At 35.9% G+C, this 16,831-nt stretch overlaps 2 protein-coding genes across 10 annotated transcripts in view; one reads left to right on the forward strand and one right to left on the reverse strand.

Annotated features, from left to right (window-relative positions):
• KCNT2 (potassium sodium-activated channel subfamily T member 2) overlaps positions 1-6,960 on the forward strand; it is a 143,337-nt gene extending 136,377 nt beyond the window's left edge. For 3 of the 9 annotated variants that reach the window (XM_054072856.1, XM_054072857.1, XM_054072868.1), the window contains 2 exons: positions 641-725; positions 3,487-6,960. In XM_054072856.1, the coding sequence (XP_053928831.1) occupies positions 641-725; positions 3,487-3,598 (197 nt within the window). In that variant the 3' untranslated portion in view covers positions 3,599-6,960. The remainder of the gene's footprint in view (positions 1-640; positions 726-3,486) is intronic. The other 6 variants (XM_054072853.1, XM_054072858.1, XM_054072859.1 and 3 more) reach the window with 4 other exon arrangements.
• A 195-nt stretch (positions 6,961-7,155) lies between these two features.
• LOC104054757 (beta-1,3-galactosyltransferase 2) lies at positions 7,156-16,582 on the reverse strand. The gene has a single exon (XM_054072869.1). It carries the CDS (start codon positions 14,112-14,114, stop codon positions 12,945-12,947), a length of 1,170 nt encoding a protein of 389 aa, XP_053928844.1. The 5' UTR covers positions 14,115-16,582; the 3' UTR covers positions 7,156-12,944.
• Between the last annotated feature and the right edge of the window lie 249 nt (positions 16,583-16,831).

The raw sequence follows: 16,831 nt of genomic DNA on the forward strand, positions 1-16,831 counted from the left end.
ACTTGACTAGGCAAAAAACTTAAAAAAAGAAAAATTTTCCATCAGCCTTCATTTGCAATGTAACATTGGAGGAACAATTTAAAATGAAAGAAAATAAATACCACTTTTCATTCATACAGCATTCACAATACAACTCATTGACACAGGTGATAAAAGGAAACACTTACTAGATAAATAAGGAAAGGAAAATAAAAAGGTTCATGTTGACCAAAGGTGGAAATGGGTAAGAATGCCGTACACCTGCATTTAATCTTGCTTATTGCTTGAATTCAATGCCAACTGACTATGGATGTCCCTACTTCCCACATACTACCTGGTTGGTATACTACATTAAAATTAGGTTGCACTCAGAATTGCTTTGACTCAAAAAAAGTGCAGAATATTCATAGAACACTCAGAAATAAACCAGGATATTTTGAGAGGGGTAACTCAATGGATGCTATGTCAGATAGTTCTAACTCAAGTACAGTTAAAAAGAAGTTGCTAAACTTATTTTAAATCACTTTGACACCTGACACTTTTTGACAGATCTATGAAGCAAAGATAATCTTTTATCAAATCAGTTTGTCAGAAATCAAAGTTTTCACAATTTGTTTGTAAATATAATTAATTTGGTATGTGGGTTTTTTTTGTCCTCTAGATGAAATGAATGATCATCAGAACACCCTTTCCTACATCCTGATCAATCCTTCTCCAGATACAAGATTAGAGCTGAATGATATAGTGTAAGTTAAAGCGCAAAAAAAAAAATGCAAGCCCTTCAATATTTCTCATTTACACTTTCTGCCTGAATTTATTTTATTATCTTTTAGCTGAAAAAGAACCCCAAACTTTCCCATGCATCTGCAAAAAAAACCAGAAAATACGGAGACTTCTACTTAAATGACAGCTAATTATACAAGTGTCTTTATTTAAAACTCACATATAAATATATACTACATTTGTTAGTAATACTCTTACCTTCATACTCTCTCATCCTCCTTTGTATATTTAAAAAATAATCTGAGTCTAGTCGATAGCTTCACAGAATTAATATGCTCACTAAATTCTTATACCTACCAAGTCTTAAAAGAAAGATTAACCCTTCAAATTCAGTGTTTACAAATGGGATTTTATTTTGTGGATTCAAAGTCAAAGTAAAGAGCAGTCGCCTTCTGAATATTATGTGGTACTTATGCCTAAGATGAGGTCCTGCCGTTAGTGTTTGATTTAATACAGGACATTTTTTTCCACTTGCTTACTAGAAATTTTTCAGACTACACACAAAAAAACACAAAACACCAAACCAAAAAAACCCAAATTTGAACTGTGTCTAATGTTTTGAAAGTCAAGAATTTTACATGATTATCTGCCATTCTCTCATACTGAAGTCCAATGTGGTTGCTATAGTAAGGATTACTATTTTATCACACTTGATAGCTGCACATTTATGCCAATGTGGCTTATTCTTATGCAAACCACATATTTCTATGCTTATCTATGACAGAAGCCAAAAGGTATTCACTTAAAATCCTTCTTTCTCTGATTTCCCATACTTATACAATTTTAAGTCTTTCGCATCACTATAGTCCTATTACATTTGTAATCCATTGTGCGTGTTTTAGGTAATATACAAGGCTCAACCAGCATATGAGGAAATTGATTGCTCAAAAGCCTTTCTTGACAGTCTTTACATTTGTTATCTTAGCAAGCTAGTGTTTAGCGTCTTTACCTCATGGAGCTTAAAGGCCAATGATCTCACTGTCTTTGTTGAACAATTAAAACAAAAGCCTTTACATTTCGAGAAATGGGCTGAGGGTTTGCCTTAATAATTCCATGTATCATCTCACCTATTTGCCTTAAGAAGCAAGTACTGAATAGCAGCGTTTTCATTCTATAGCCATGAGATTTTTATATCAAAAGTTCAACATTTTGACTGTCAACAGAGCATGATGTTCTTTTTCTATATTGCAGTTTACTGACATATTTACAAATGGATCTTGCAGTAACACTCCTTGTTCTCTTTCCTTCTAGAATTAGTCATGAGACTAATGAGAACATGATCTAGACAGGAACAGTATGAGTAGGTTTTTTTAATCCCATATTTAAGTAAAGCGTTTTCTTGCACAGAAACAGGTTATATGTTCTGAGCTATGGGAGACAGAAAACGCTGCTATTCTATTTTAGTCCTGACAGGTGAGACATTAACAAAATAATAGAGGGAGGTGATTTTTCCAAATCATGGAGATCAGATGCTTCTGTTGTATATCCACCACAAAGCCAGTACCCCCAGACTCAGAAGCCCACGCTTGGAGGAGCAATGAATGGTCTGTTACTGGGTCAGCTGTAACAGTATTTCTGCGGGAAATATGACAGGGGTTGCTCATACACTTAGAGAAAATGTTAATTCATTTAACGAGGAATTTCTATTTTGCTTTTGAAGAATTTTTCAAGGTCTTTTAGTTAAGTCTAGGGCAAAATATACTCTATATGTACAAGTTCATGGCCTCTAAATATAGAAACTTCAGGGGCACTGCAAAGTAATACCTATCCTTATAAGCACCACATAACATACACACAATCTTTGTCTGGATATTTAAGTACTTTCACTTGGTTTGGCACCAAGTTTTCTGAGGCCACAGGAAAGGATTTCATTTCCCTGCATTTAATTTTTCTTTCTTTGCAAAAAAGAAAAGAGTCAGACATAGGATCTGAATTAAAATTTCAAGTGGCTTCAACAGCACTGCTCATCTTTGGACAAGTTTAAGATACTGGGATTTAATCTAGTTGTCCATCTTCTCTTTAGGAGCATAATGGCACTGGAAAGCACTGATTGATAGTTCATGACACAGAAGTGTTATTTCTGCAGGAGCACAAAGATGCTGCTGTGTCAGTGCCAAAAGCTGTCTAAGATCAGATAGTTTGTCAGTTGAGACAGCTGACAAAACAGTGCAGAACTTACACTTACAAATTAATGGGCAGCACTCTTCCATCCTCACCCTAAGAAAAACAGCTATTTTAAATATCTCAAACTTAGCTTCCAATTCATGAGGCATTTTCCTCAACTATTCAGATCTACTAGATGTTCTTCAAATAAGGGTCCATCTCCAGACTGTCAGCCTGCACTGAGATAAGCAACATCATGCTTTTTATTTAGTGAGCACGTCCATTATTTTCTCGCAAAATTTTTAGAAATTACTCTGTGGACTGATTGTGTCTTCTTTAAGGCATAACAAATAAAGGAGTCGCATAAAGAAATAATGAAAATTATGGGTTAACTGTGCCTAGAACATATAGATGATGTCTAGGCAGACAAGATGAGAAAAGCTTCATTATTAGCATCTATAGTGAGTGGTGTGTCCAGGTTACCCAACAGGAACTAGGCTAAGCACCTTCAAAATAAGTCTCTAAGCCTTCTTCAGGTTTTTTTCAACATTACAGCTTGGACATATTTTGCCCTTGCTTGCACCAAGTCTTCTTAATAAGAGTTATCATTTCTTTTTATAGATACTTGATCCGACCTGATCCATTGGCTTATGCTCCAAATACTGCACCCAGCCGAAAAGACAGCTTCTGCAATACAGTGGGACAAGACACCAGGGAGGAGACACAACTATGATATGTAACTCGTTGCAAAATTAAGAGACAATTTTATACACATGTTGTTTCCACTAACCATTTTGAAAACTGTGTGGTACATTTTATTCAGATTTTGGAAGCAAAATGAAAATGGATAAGTGACCAAATTTAGCAATGTGGTGTCTAGAAACTCTGATTTAAGGATTGTCAGGCTGTGGCCTGTTCAATATGTTAGTTGAACTTCATCAGCTTAACATAATAATGACACCTGTTACTACTTAACCAAGATGAACAAATTAGTTTAAAAGTGACAGATTTCATCATGTGTTTTGCTTAGACGCTTCTAAGCATATTTATCAAGGTGTCAGCATGTTGGTGACTAAGCCTCTGACCTACATCAGTAAAGATTATCTGATCCCCACTAGAGAGGCCATGCATAATTTGTAGTAGAAAAATAATGTTACTACCTAAAGGTGCCAACAAGGCTTTGCATGTCAAGAATCCAGCCTTTTCAGTCTCAGCCTGTCATCCATTTATATTAGAACAGCCTAGTGTCAGTCCCCTCTTAGCCCTCAGGACCTGAGTGTTAGTTCTCTGGGTTTACACAGATCATGTTGTAATGGCATAGCCTCATCACATCTCAGAGGCTGAGATCTGAGGCATAGCCACTGAAAGATTAGCTCAGAGGAGCCCACCTGGTGGAAAGTCCCTATCTCACCCAGGCAACCCCTATATTTGCAAAAGTGATCTGTGTGAAGCTGCAAGCAATGGCAGATGAGGTGAAATATAACCCTTTTAATATTAGTGAGTTTGCCAGAAGCCTGAATAGATTATGATACAAAAGTGAGAGTATCCCCCTAGGGAACAATTCATAACACACGTCCTTCCCATTTCCATGAATATGCCAGAACTGCAAATGTCCCCAGTCATTCATACTGTCCAAATGTGGTATATTTTCATATGAAATTATGTATCACATTGAAAACTAAAGAAATCTTTAACCCATTCCATAAAACAAATGTAATACCACATTTAAAAGCACCATGGATTTGAAGACTCTATTTTGGCATCAAGTACACAAGAAAGCATTTGCTACTGTATGAAACATCTGAAGCTGCTACAGAATCTCTAGTCAACACATACCAGAGTGCCAAAATTGGTCAAGTTTTCTACAGAATTAAGCATGCCTGTACATTGTTTATATTCTTTTATATATTATTTGGTAGAACAATAACTTTTTTTTTTTTCTGAAAAATAAAAAACCCAGTTGCCCAGTGACCAACTCATGGATGTGAGTATGCTTATCAGCATTGTAAGGATGTTGAAATCAAGGCACGTTCATATTATCAATGACAGCAAATCTGCTATTTCTTCCTCTTAATTCTTCCAAAACTTAATTAGCCTGTTCCATATTAAGGCAGAAACCCTAAGCTATGATTATAAAAAACCAGAGTGGACTGAAGCCGTCAGTCAGTCAGATGATGTGCTTTCAGCGTGATTCACACACTGTTCATAGGCATTCTCAGCCTATAGTAGCCACCAGAGATTCAAGGACTCTCTGCCACAAGTATCTTTAGCCACAACTTGATGCCAGACATTTAACAGCTTGTAAAGCAGTAGAAGCAAGCAGTCAAGTGTATCCATTTTCCCACACAACTCAGCAGAATTGCTGCTCAGCTAGACTTGAATAGTAGCATTTAATGTGACCTGGTATTTCTCCAGGCTTAATGAATTTCTGATTGCTCATTAGCCCCAGAAGATTTGCTAAAGCAAGCACAAAGACAGCTGGAGGCACTCGCAGTCTTTAAATTGAATGAAAGACAATATTTCTGAGCACAATACTTGGTTCACTTCAAGCTGGAAGGCAAGCAAGGTAATAAAAACTAACAATGGTTTCTTATGAAGCAGAAGTCATAATCCATGAATAATCCATGAACAACATACCACAAAGTTCTATTATTCAAAATATACTGCCTTTCATGTTGAAAGCAGAACAACTTCGCTTCCTCCAACATATCTTCACAGACAGATCCCATTCCAGGGGATTTAGACGTTTCAAGAACTATCCTGAGCACCTCTACAGTAACACTGAATGGGACAGTACACTCATTCCTTCGGTGGCCAGGAAGGCAGTTCTTTGCCTGTTGTGTGACCATTAATCTTATGTTCACATGCTTTCTACTTATCACAATCATCACAAACATAATACAAGTCTAGATGGACTGGAAACCATTTTGAGGAAGAGTAATCTCAATGCTCGGTTCTGGAGAAGTGATGAAGCTCTAGAATCAAGAGGTCCAAATGCCTGTTGAAGAGAGTAGTTTTATCTGGTCATAGTTCACTCAGAAGGCAGAGAAATTTAGAGCTATGATCACCAGCATAACCAAGAAATTTAATTCTTAACCAGTTGTTAAAAGATGGCCAGACAACCTATGTTTGTTTCTCTCAGTCAAAAAAACTTTGGACAATTTCAGTCTGTGTTTAACTGAATGTAATTTTTGCCTCCTGACTCACTTCTATCCATAACTTTAAGACGCCCATCTTCCCCAACACTACTTTAACATATACCAAGCCTTCTGCTACCCAAAGACACAATCCCAGTGAAGGAAGTGATAACAGGTAGTAATTACTTCATTCTCACAAGGGAATTCTCCAGCAAAGCGAGACCTACCTCTGAAAACTGTCTGCAATAAAAAGGTCACAAAAAGCGTTTCAGTGGAATGCAGTATTTCTTTTACTATCTCATTCCAGTTCCAGAACACACATTAATTCACATGCAAATTAGAATGCACACAGTTTTAGTTTTTAAAACCTGCAGTAGAATGAGTCAGTGAAGTTTTCATGACATTTTGACTTGGAAAAGAACAGCTATTTCCCAGTATATATATTTCCCCTCCCACAAACAGCTTTCTACTACAACTCTTCAAAAACTTTAAAGTGTACAAATATATATATTACTGACTATTTCTTATACATCTTTGTTTACTAATGCACCAATGAAATGCTAAGGAACAAACAGATTTAATGCTTCAGCAGCAGAAGAAAACCGAAATGACATCAAGTGCACCAGAAGTAGCACACAAATCTGTAGTTTCTTGGCAGCTAGGGCTGAGAGCAACCGTTCTGCACTTTTGGAGTACTAATACAAAAGGTTTTGCTCCGTTGAATTCCACTTGATGCCTGAGGGAAATCAGTCACTACTATCTGGAAATAAATTAATAAAAACAAGCAGCAGTGTGTAGTGACATCAAGTTGTACAAGTTTATAAAAAATGCTTTTTCAAGGCAGTGATATAAATACAGAATTATAAAATAAAGCAATCTGCATAAATTATTGTTTTCTATTCTTGTTATTGTATTAGAAACAGCCCACTCCACTTTAAAAGAGACACACCTTGAATAAATGTCTAAAGAAGTACACTTCAGCCACTGTTCCTTGTGCTTGATGCAGGATATGGATTACAGGGAGACAGGAAAAGAGTTATGAATTTATATTAAGTTACAAGAGATGAACAAGACTTTGCTTATGGTCATCTGAAGTTAATCCAAAATATTAATGATGATTTTCTTACGTGCTTCATTAGTGCCTACACTACGAATGCAAGAATGCTGTCAGGAATGATAATTCAACATAAACATAAACTTGCACAGCCTCCCAAGAAGCTTAAAAGGCAAATATTTGTGCTGCTTGCAGTTAAAAACAAGCATTTGAAATTTCTATGAACTAAATATTTCTATGGGTTCTATAAAATCTAGACTGCTTACTGTTAGGAAAATTGGCAATTGGCCTATGCCAATGAAGGAGGAGAGGTTGGGATGCAAAGTATAGAATTAAAAGAGGAAATATTTATTCATGTGCATGAGATATCCCAAAGAATTTGAAATACCCCAAATGTGGTTCTAGATAAGGCTCTAGACCTTTAAATATGGTACAACATGATTTGGCTAATCATGGCTAACACCCACACTACAAATTACTAATAATTCTAAAACTTCTCTGAATCATTTCCTATTTCTTCCTTGGTTCTTGTGCCGGTATGGGCTGGCTGATGAATGACAGGCAATTGTATAGCTTTTAACAGTATATTATTTACTCCCACTAGAAATTGCAAACTGTTATTGCCTCCCTGGCTGTCCAGAGATGTGGCAAACTCAAAATGCAAACAGAGAATCAGTCTATTTATAGTCTATTCTTCAGACAACTGGCAAGTATTTGTTAATACAATCAATTTTCCTGCTTGTGCACTAAGCTTCAGACATAAGCTTTTTTAAGTTTCAGATTTTCTTATCTACAGTATTTTCAATGGTGTGAACTCAGAGCCTATTTTGAATATCAGCTAAGAATGAACACAGAATTGAAGGTGCAGCAAAACTCAGCTATCAGAGTAAAATGCATGTGTGGAAGACTAGACAGTCCTCAAAAAGCTTTAATAGATATTAGACAATCTAAGAAACAATCACAATCAGAAACCAGAATAATGGCTGAAATACAAGGAGATATCTTTGATTTTTACAGGCTTTCATGTAAACACTACAGAAAGTAGAATTTAATTCCAAAGCAAGAAATTTAATGGAGGAATCAAGGTAAAATACACCACTGATTTTAGTCCACTTTATTCCACTATTGAAAATTAGTAAAAAAAGTAGTTTCTATACACATCTAGCATAAGAATCTACAGGCAGATATAATTTATATAGACAGATCAGTTAGATTAAAGTACTTAAGCTGATTTTTGCAATTGGTCTAACCCATGAGAGTGTTGCACAGTTGAGATTATGCTGGGCTAATATAACTCTCAAGACTGTATTTGCTATACCTACATCAGCTGAAACATTTGCAAGCCCACTGTCCTGTTTGGGAATAGCAAGACAGGAAACGTTTTCAGGACCTCATTTTTTTCCACTTAACGAAAAATTTAGTGCCAAAAAAAGGAGTATTTCCTAGAATATGACTGGACTGTGTAATGGTCTGCTGCAAGTTTTCCCCAATGCCAATTCCAGTTTTAATTGCTCAGTTATTTGGCACAATGTTGGTCTCTACATAGGTACTTTAACAAAGAATACATACTGCTTATGCTTCAGTATTTCTACTAGTCTGCCTGTACGAGACATCCAGATGTATTATTCATAGACGCTCCTTTCTCTTAGACCATTGACAATGACAAGATGGAATAAAATTAGAAGTCATGTCACATTTATAATATATCCATATCCCACTATGGTAGCCAGAAAGTTGATAAGTTATCTAAATTCATATCGGATGCACCTACTGCCTGACAAAGGAAGACCCATTTCAGCAAAACTAGACTTACTAAGTACAATTGTTTTAGTGCATATAAATTTGTTTGTGTTAACAGTTAGTTAAGCTGAGGTCAAAGCAGCGCTGCTAAGGAACTTGAGGTTTCTCACAGTAGCTGTGTGCATGATCAGTGAATGCAAAGCTGCTAGAAAGCCACCTTGCACCCGCATTTAGATGTGAGTCTTACATCAGGTATTCCCTGCTCACGCCCGGCTATTTGTCTTATGGCCTGTTCTCCAACTACACATGCGGGATAAGGCTTTGTATAAGAAGGTCTGGAGATAGTCTTGTTAGAACAAGAAGGCATCAGCTCTGTCTGTAAACTACAAACATCTGTTAAAAACAGCTCACACAATTATATACACATATATAAATCATGAGGGAAAAAAAAAAAAAAAGCAAGCAAAAGAGCTCAGCATAGCTATGGCATGGAAAACCAGAAAGGAAGATGTGACCAAGTACAGCAGCTTTTCTGTAGAACATTTTGAGGTCTCAGGAAATCCAAGTCACCAGATAGGTTTTTTACATACCAGTAATTAGGTTGCAACTGAACCAGGGAACTGCTGCAGGACATCAGTCCTTTTGAAGAAAATCTTATGCTGTACACCTGGTTAAGATTCCAATTCTAACCCAAGAGAATTGTCAGTTCTAAGTTTAAGTTCTAAGTTCTAAGCAGTTTAAGCAATGCCTCCAGATTACTTACACTTTGCCCTAGTCACAACACCCTTGTTCCAAGGACAAGGAGCACTATTCCAAAACAAAAGACATACGAAATCCAGAGCATCTGTAACTGCTTACAAACTGGTCCTCTACCAAACAATGCACCTGTCCCTTGAGTTCATCTCTTGTCTCAGATGCAAAGTATTCCCATAACAGGCTACTTAAACTACTTTCTGTGGCTAACCTGGCCAGGTAATCCAGAATTTCTGTCCCTAGCATCATTTCATCATCCACATCTGAAGAGCTACTGTCTGCACAGAGACCAACACATGATGATATAGGCAATACAGGTTTTCTAAAAGCATTTAAGGAATTTGTGACTGTGATAAGCTGACTATAAGCTAATTAAATGGAATCAGTGATCGAAGAATTCAAACAATCCATGGGCCTTTGAGGTATTCTTGACAGCCATACTTTTGCTATGCTCTTGCAGTGTTTGGGGTATATAAAATATTACTCTGGATCAAACAACTTCAGCTTTCAGGCTGATCTCTTCAAATTATTTATTCATATGTCTAGAAAGAAAAGGAATATATTGCAGCTGAACAGCATTCCGGTCACCTTAAAATGTTATGCAAATGTTTGGAAAACAACCCTAATTGTGAATGCGAATCAATATAATAGCTGAGGCAAGAGATTACTTGTTAATTGGATTCCACTGGTATTTTTTTTCCTATACTTTGGATGAATACATCCATTAAAAAACCAAAACTGCGCTGAATAGTGGATGGCTGAAGGGAATATCTCTATACACTGAGATACAAATAGTTGTTCTAAATTGGATAAAACTTAGCCCAAAGTTTTATATCCTATTCCAGCAGCTTCTGAAGTCCAGAAACCTTATATAAAGATCAAGACATCAAATATAAAGAATAGGTTATTTTACTTCTGTACTGACAAGCAGAACAGGAAAAAAACATGCCAGCATCCATAAAAGCAATAACAAAATGCAGTGATTGGTTAGCTTTTTCTGACATAGCTTTGAATTATTTTGGGATGCAAAACATATTACATTTTTACCAGCTAACATCATAACTGGAATACAGTTCTTTCCAATGCCCCGCCGCTCACAACGGTAAGAGTGCTTCTAACATAATTAAGATTTTCTTGAAAAAGATGTTTCCAGAGGAGAGAGGACTATGCAGCTCAAATCTCTTCCATAGGACTACAATCTCTGCCATAACTGTAGGTCACGTCAGTAAGAAGACTTAACGGTGTTCACAGCCAGCCTTACAGAACCAGCAGCACATCTTACAGAGAGCATATTGATTTCATTTCCAAAACAAAAATTAAAGATTTCCCCAAAGCCCAACAGTACAAACTAGAATTTCAAGTGATTTTGTACCACAATAAACATAGAATCAAATCTCAGCACTTTTTTTAAGAGTCCTTCTTTTTATAGGCACAGATAAAAATGTTTTGAAAAGGCTTAGGATGTATTGCAGAAACAAAGAAGTATTTAATGGCTTGCTCTTTCTTTCTGGTGCCAGATACACAGCTCTGCTTGTCAGAGCCAACATTATTCTAACTGCGTAGTCATATTATGCATACAATTTGACACACTCAGTAAACTTAGTAAACTTCTCCAAGTAAACACTGTTTTTTTAACTGAATTGGAAAATCTGCATCGTTGTCAGCTGTAGTAGGCAGGATCCTGAAGGAAGTCCTTTCTCAGTAAGAATTCTTATTACTGGAGTGTGTCTTGGCAAATGTCACTGCAATCACTCAGAAGCTCAGCATGCTTTAGATAAGTTCCCATAATCATATCATGTTGTTAAATCATAGGATCACAAGGTAATACCACTTGAATGGTATGGACTTGAACGGCTCAGGTGTTCTCCAGCCGCCACGCCCCTGCTCAAAGGAGGGGTAGCTATAAGCTCAGACCAGGCTGCCCAGGGCTTTCTCTACTTGTAAGGATGAAAAGTACAATCTAATCCGTAACTCCATCACAGGGCAGAGCAGCTAAACTATTGATGGCATACTAGTGTAACATAAACCTGGATTAGAACATGGTGTAGAGAAAAAGAGTTCAAGCTTCTTCAGGTTTTTGTTGTTGATCATTTTAATTAAGACACCTTATAGTTCATCATTTTCTCCTTTGGACTCTCTGCAAATGGTTTAAATCTTTGGGTGCCTTGGAAAACACATATAAATTAGCTGCTTATCAAGAGGGAAAAAGGGAACTCAGTCTACAACCTTGATTTCCAGAGGTGAATTTCCTAAAGGGAGTGTATTTTGGATTTTTCTGAGCAACTGCAGAAGGTTATTTTCTTCATAGAAAGACATATAAATCAGACTTCTTTATTAAACACCATAATGTATACTTATAAAATGACAGTGGGGAAGTATATATTGTACATGTACTTTCTCACTTCAGCCTCAGATGAGATATTTGGCATTTAAGTGATTGACACTTTGATTTCCACACGCATCTGAAAAGCTTCCTGCAAAGCTACAGGTATTTTTTTCTAGCTGTTCAATTAAAACAGCCAGTTTGCCCATCCAATAATGACTCTAAAAGTCTCTTAGTTCTTATTTGGGGTGGCAGGTAACTTATATTCTTGGTTGGAAATTATGTCTGGAAAGTAATTTACTTCCATAAACATTTTGACTGAAAGTTTTAACTTGTGAGGTTATTAAGCATCATCCTATTTTTTTCCTTAGATATGAGGATATTTTGTATGTCTGAGTACCCAAAAATGGAATTAGATATATTTCTGTCAAAACACTCTATCAGCATTTAACTTTTCTCTGGTTTATTTTATCTCCATAATAACGACTAAGTGGTATCTGGTCAGTGAGGTGTTCTTTGTATACATGACTACAAGGAGGAACAGCAGCTGCATGTATTAATAGAGGTCTGGCAAATCCTGATAATAGATTTTTCTGAAAACATTCAGTGTGTTCTATATTACTATCACCAGCACAGGATATTAAAAATACTTTTTTCTTAAGTCACATTGAAGTGGCATCTGTGGGAATATAATGATACATAATTACATTTGAGCAATATAAAATTAATTTATTAACTTATTATTACATGTTAATAAAAAAATAAGTTTCATTGCATCTTCATTGCTTTTTTTTTCAGTACAGGTGATAAGATCTCTTGCTATATTTTAAAACAGTAAAATAATTAATTGGTGGATAATCCCCCAAAAAATTCTTTAGGCTCCAAGCAGTACCCAGTCAACAGAGAAAGCCTGCTTTATTGAAGAACAATCCTTTAAATGCATATCAATACAAAAACTGTACCCCGGATTCAGGATGTCTGTGAAAGTTAAAAGTTATCACTACATAGACGCTCTGTTTCTAAGAAAATATCTGCTGTTTTGTCCATGATCAAAGAAAGAAACGACTCTCCTCTATGGACCTTTCTGACATATGTCTTTCTTCTTTTCCAGTGTTTTCCAATAGAATATGTGCTCATTTGTCTGAATGCGATGAGATGTAATTATATTACTGTAACGACAAGGAGAAAATGGGACTTTGTATATGTTAAACAATGAACGATTAGATGGAGGTACTATCTGTATTCCCAGTGCATTAAGACAGAGCCCTACATAAACATCTTCCAAATGTATATATTTTATTGTTACAGAAACATTGACAATTTTTGAAGCCAAGTCTCCGGAAAAAACGTAGCCAGTTCCTGAACAAAAAGGAGGGTATTTCTTACGAGGGTATTCTTCTTCTGAGATGTACCATTTACTTTTTGCATTTCGAATAGGCTGCTTCTCTTGCATAAGACAGCCCGTGAAATAATTTTGTGGAGGAGGTGAAAGAGGTCTGAGGAGCTTTTCTATTAGGTATCTTGTATTAACAAAAACATCACTGTCTGTCTTCATAACAAAACTTGCGCCACTGCAATAAGATGCAACCCACTTCATACCCATCAAAGTTTTAAGAGTTAAGTTGCTGTAAGTGTCCAGGAAGTCCTGTTGAATAATATCGTGATATTGCGCACTTTCTCTCAGTAGGACATCATTTGGACCCTTGTTCTCCACACCCAGCATAAACAACCGAATAACCTCATCACCTGGAAACGCAGATTCATTTCCCCAGCTTTTTCTGATGGAATTTCTGTGCAGAATTTCAGAAGATGTAGTTGCTATTAGCAATATCAAGAAAGGTGTTTTATCTTTACACTTCTCTTTTTCATTAATAATGAATTTAAATGACTGTGTTGAAGTGGATCTGTTTTTATTCCCAGATTTCTCATTTTCAGCTGGCAGTTCTCCATTTTCTTTCAATAAAAATTGGTTTAATTTTGAAATAATGTTTTTATGTAAAATATTTTCACTTTCTATCTGAGGATTGTCATACTTCTTGTTAAAAGGCATGTATTTTTCTTCTATGTCATCATCATTATGCTGAACTTTACTTTCAGTTATAGCAGCAAAGTAATTAGAATTAAAAAAATAGAAAATAAAATATATTGCTGTAAAAGAGGTGGAGGCAATCAGGAAAACATTTCTCTTGGCACAATTCCAAGGAAAGGAGAAGAATCCACTACGGTTAGTCATGTTTGCCATTTTGAAAAGATGCAGTAAAAGCTATTTTTTAGTTGGACGAATAATTTGCCAGATGAGAAGTCAATTTGTAATTGTTTTTCTCAGTGACACAGGAATATGAAAGCAATCTGCAGGCCTCTCATTCTTCAGGATTCCTTATTTTTCAATTATTTTATCTTAGAAGAAATTCTAAAATTTTTCATAGGAGAAAAAAGAATTCTTTGTTTCATTTTCAGGCTTTTCTTCCTAAGAGCAACACAATATGAGAAATACAGTAATAAAAAAACCTAAAGAAATACAGCATTAAAAATAATAGTTTTCTCAGACAGAACAGAACTTATTCAGATATATAGCTGGATACTGAGATATATGTTAAATACGTGTGACTTTAATCCAATATTAGAATCAATCTTTAAATATTCTACATATACCTGTCAATACAAAATACCTGTCAATCTTTCAACATTGTAGTCTTCAATACTAAAAGCAGGTTATGGAACACATAAGTGATATGTTATTTCAGATGTGTACAATTATTAAAACACACTAAAAGTACACATTGAAAGTAAAGATTGTAGTTGCTTTTCCAGTTGCTACACCACTTCCCTCTAGGTTGTAAAAATAGGAAAAAGATAGCTTAACTTCATGTGAGCTTTACAGAATGTTATTGTGTAATTGAATAATCCAAAGCTGATTAAATATGTTGTTTGATTATTGATTCACAGCCTTGGAGACTATTGTGATAAATCACATGGCATCACTTTTGGTCATTTAAAAGTTAGACACACAGCTGAAAATGATGTCTAGGCTATGTGAAAAGTTAATGCAGAAAGAGAGGCAGCATTTCCAGAGGCAAACTTAGTCATCAAAGACAGGTGTCTTATACAAGATGAAGTGCCCTTTGCCAGCATCTACGTCTGCAAAGAATACTTAAGACAGCTGGCTTACACTAGATCCATAAATTTTAAATGGCTTCAATTGAGTGAGTTGAATCCCATCCTTCCAGACTGCAAGGATAAGTGAAATATCAATACTGGAACAACGAAAATACTGTAGGTTTGGGTATTTTTTTGTGATTTCCATAACAGCTAGTTTCTAATTCTGGCTTTCTTCAACTATACGATGCAGAAATTTGTAAGTCCTGGAGATGCACCACAGTTTGCAGGGAAAGGGAGATAATCAGATGTATCCACCCAAAGAATAGTAGCACCCAAGAATGCCAGCAGGAAAAAAGTGCAAGTTAACTATTAAGCTTTTTACAAACTAGGCTCTGAAGCGTTCTTTACATATATTCCAAAGTGAAATGCAGAAGTACAGTAAGTCAGGGGTTTTTTTGATTTATTTTTGTTCTGAAACAGTACTTGACAGATGCAACACGTAGCTTACAATCAGTAAAATTCAATACTTCTTACCATCATCTTTGAAAGTGCAGATTCATCCTAGTCATACAGCCATGGTTTCTTGGAACAGATTCTTCAGTAGTGTCTTGCTGCTTCACAAATAAATAACAGATTTAGGACTGAAATAGAGTCAGAGATCCTATCTCTGCACCCATGAAGAACCTAAGGACAAGCTTCTGGGCTCCCCAGGCTCTGACCTAAGTATTTTCCAGAGGAAATATCAATTAACACAAAGGAAAATTCACCAAGGCATTCACTACTCTATTTGAAAGGGAAAAAAATACTCTATCAGCTGTAGCAATGAAGAGATAGTCCATAAAATGAGATTGGATTTAACCATTTTAGACTATGCAATAGAAATGTAAACTAAGAAATTAATTTATGCTCAATTATAATTTAATTTGGATAAAACAGATGTCGATTAATCTGAATTTGAATTCAAAGGTGTGATGCATTACCCTTGGCTGGCATCCTAACATCCACCCAGCTGCTCACCCACTTCCCGTCTCCTCAGCAGAACAAAGGGAAAAAATAGGCTGAAAAAGCTTGCGCTTCAAGATAAAAACAGGTAGATCACTTATCAGATTTCATCAAGGGCAAAACAGACTTGCTGAAAAATAACATTTGTCTTTACCTGGGCTTAACTCGTTTACTTGCCCTTCAGGAAGCCATTGCGATTTAAGGTCCCTCCAGGCTCCTCCTCCGTTTCAGAAATATCTGCTCCAGTGTGAGCTCTTCAATGACTACAGTTCCTTTGGGAAATATCCAACTGCTCTAGGTTTGAGAGAAGAAAGGCATAAGACTATTCTATTATAAACTGGTCAGTAGTTCAAATAGTACAACTCGTGTATCGTTCATAAATATTAAGAACACAGACAGTAATATGTTAGCTCTAGCAATCTTCCTTCTCATGTTTTTAGTTCTTTAGAAACTCTGTATTTGAATTAGCAACTTTTTAAATATCCAGGATCCAGAATCCAAAGGAAATACAAAGCAATATAAGAAAGAACATAGGCAGTACCACTTCAGAGGGTGAGAGGCATTCCTGTATCCATTAATTGCTTTGCTGCTATCTGAAATTTAGGAACTCTGGCACACAAAAATGTGAGAAGAAAAGGTAATTTTCAATGTTGTAAATGTACTTCTTCTGCATGGCAACTTTCTTAATTAAGCTAAAAACATTTTTGTCAAAGTCTTTTTTTGACTTTTGTTGTTTTTAACAGTGCAATTCTATTAGATGAAATCCTGGTTCCATTGTAGAAAGAACAGGAGCTTCCTAAGAAGATTTTTTTCCTAACAGGCAGCTAGAATATTTATCGTTTCAAATTTGATAGAGTT

The sequence above is a fragment of the Cuculus canorus genome, chromosome 8 (assembly GCF_017976375.1).
Source record: "Cuculus canorus isolate bCucCan1 chromosome 8, bCucCan1.pri, whole genome shotgun sequence".
Taxonomy (NCBI): Eukaryota; Metazoa; Chordata; class Aves; order Cuculiformes; family Cuculidae; genus Cuculus; species Cuculus canorus.

Bases quoted from the DNA above. Each gene is read 5' to 3' on its own strand.
- LOC104054757 (XM_054072869.1), bottom strand. From the start codon at position 14,114: ATGGCAAACATGACTAACCGTAGTGGATTCTTCTCCTTTCCTTGGAAT.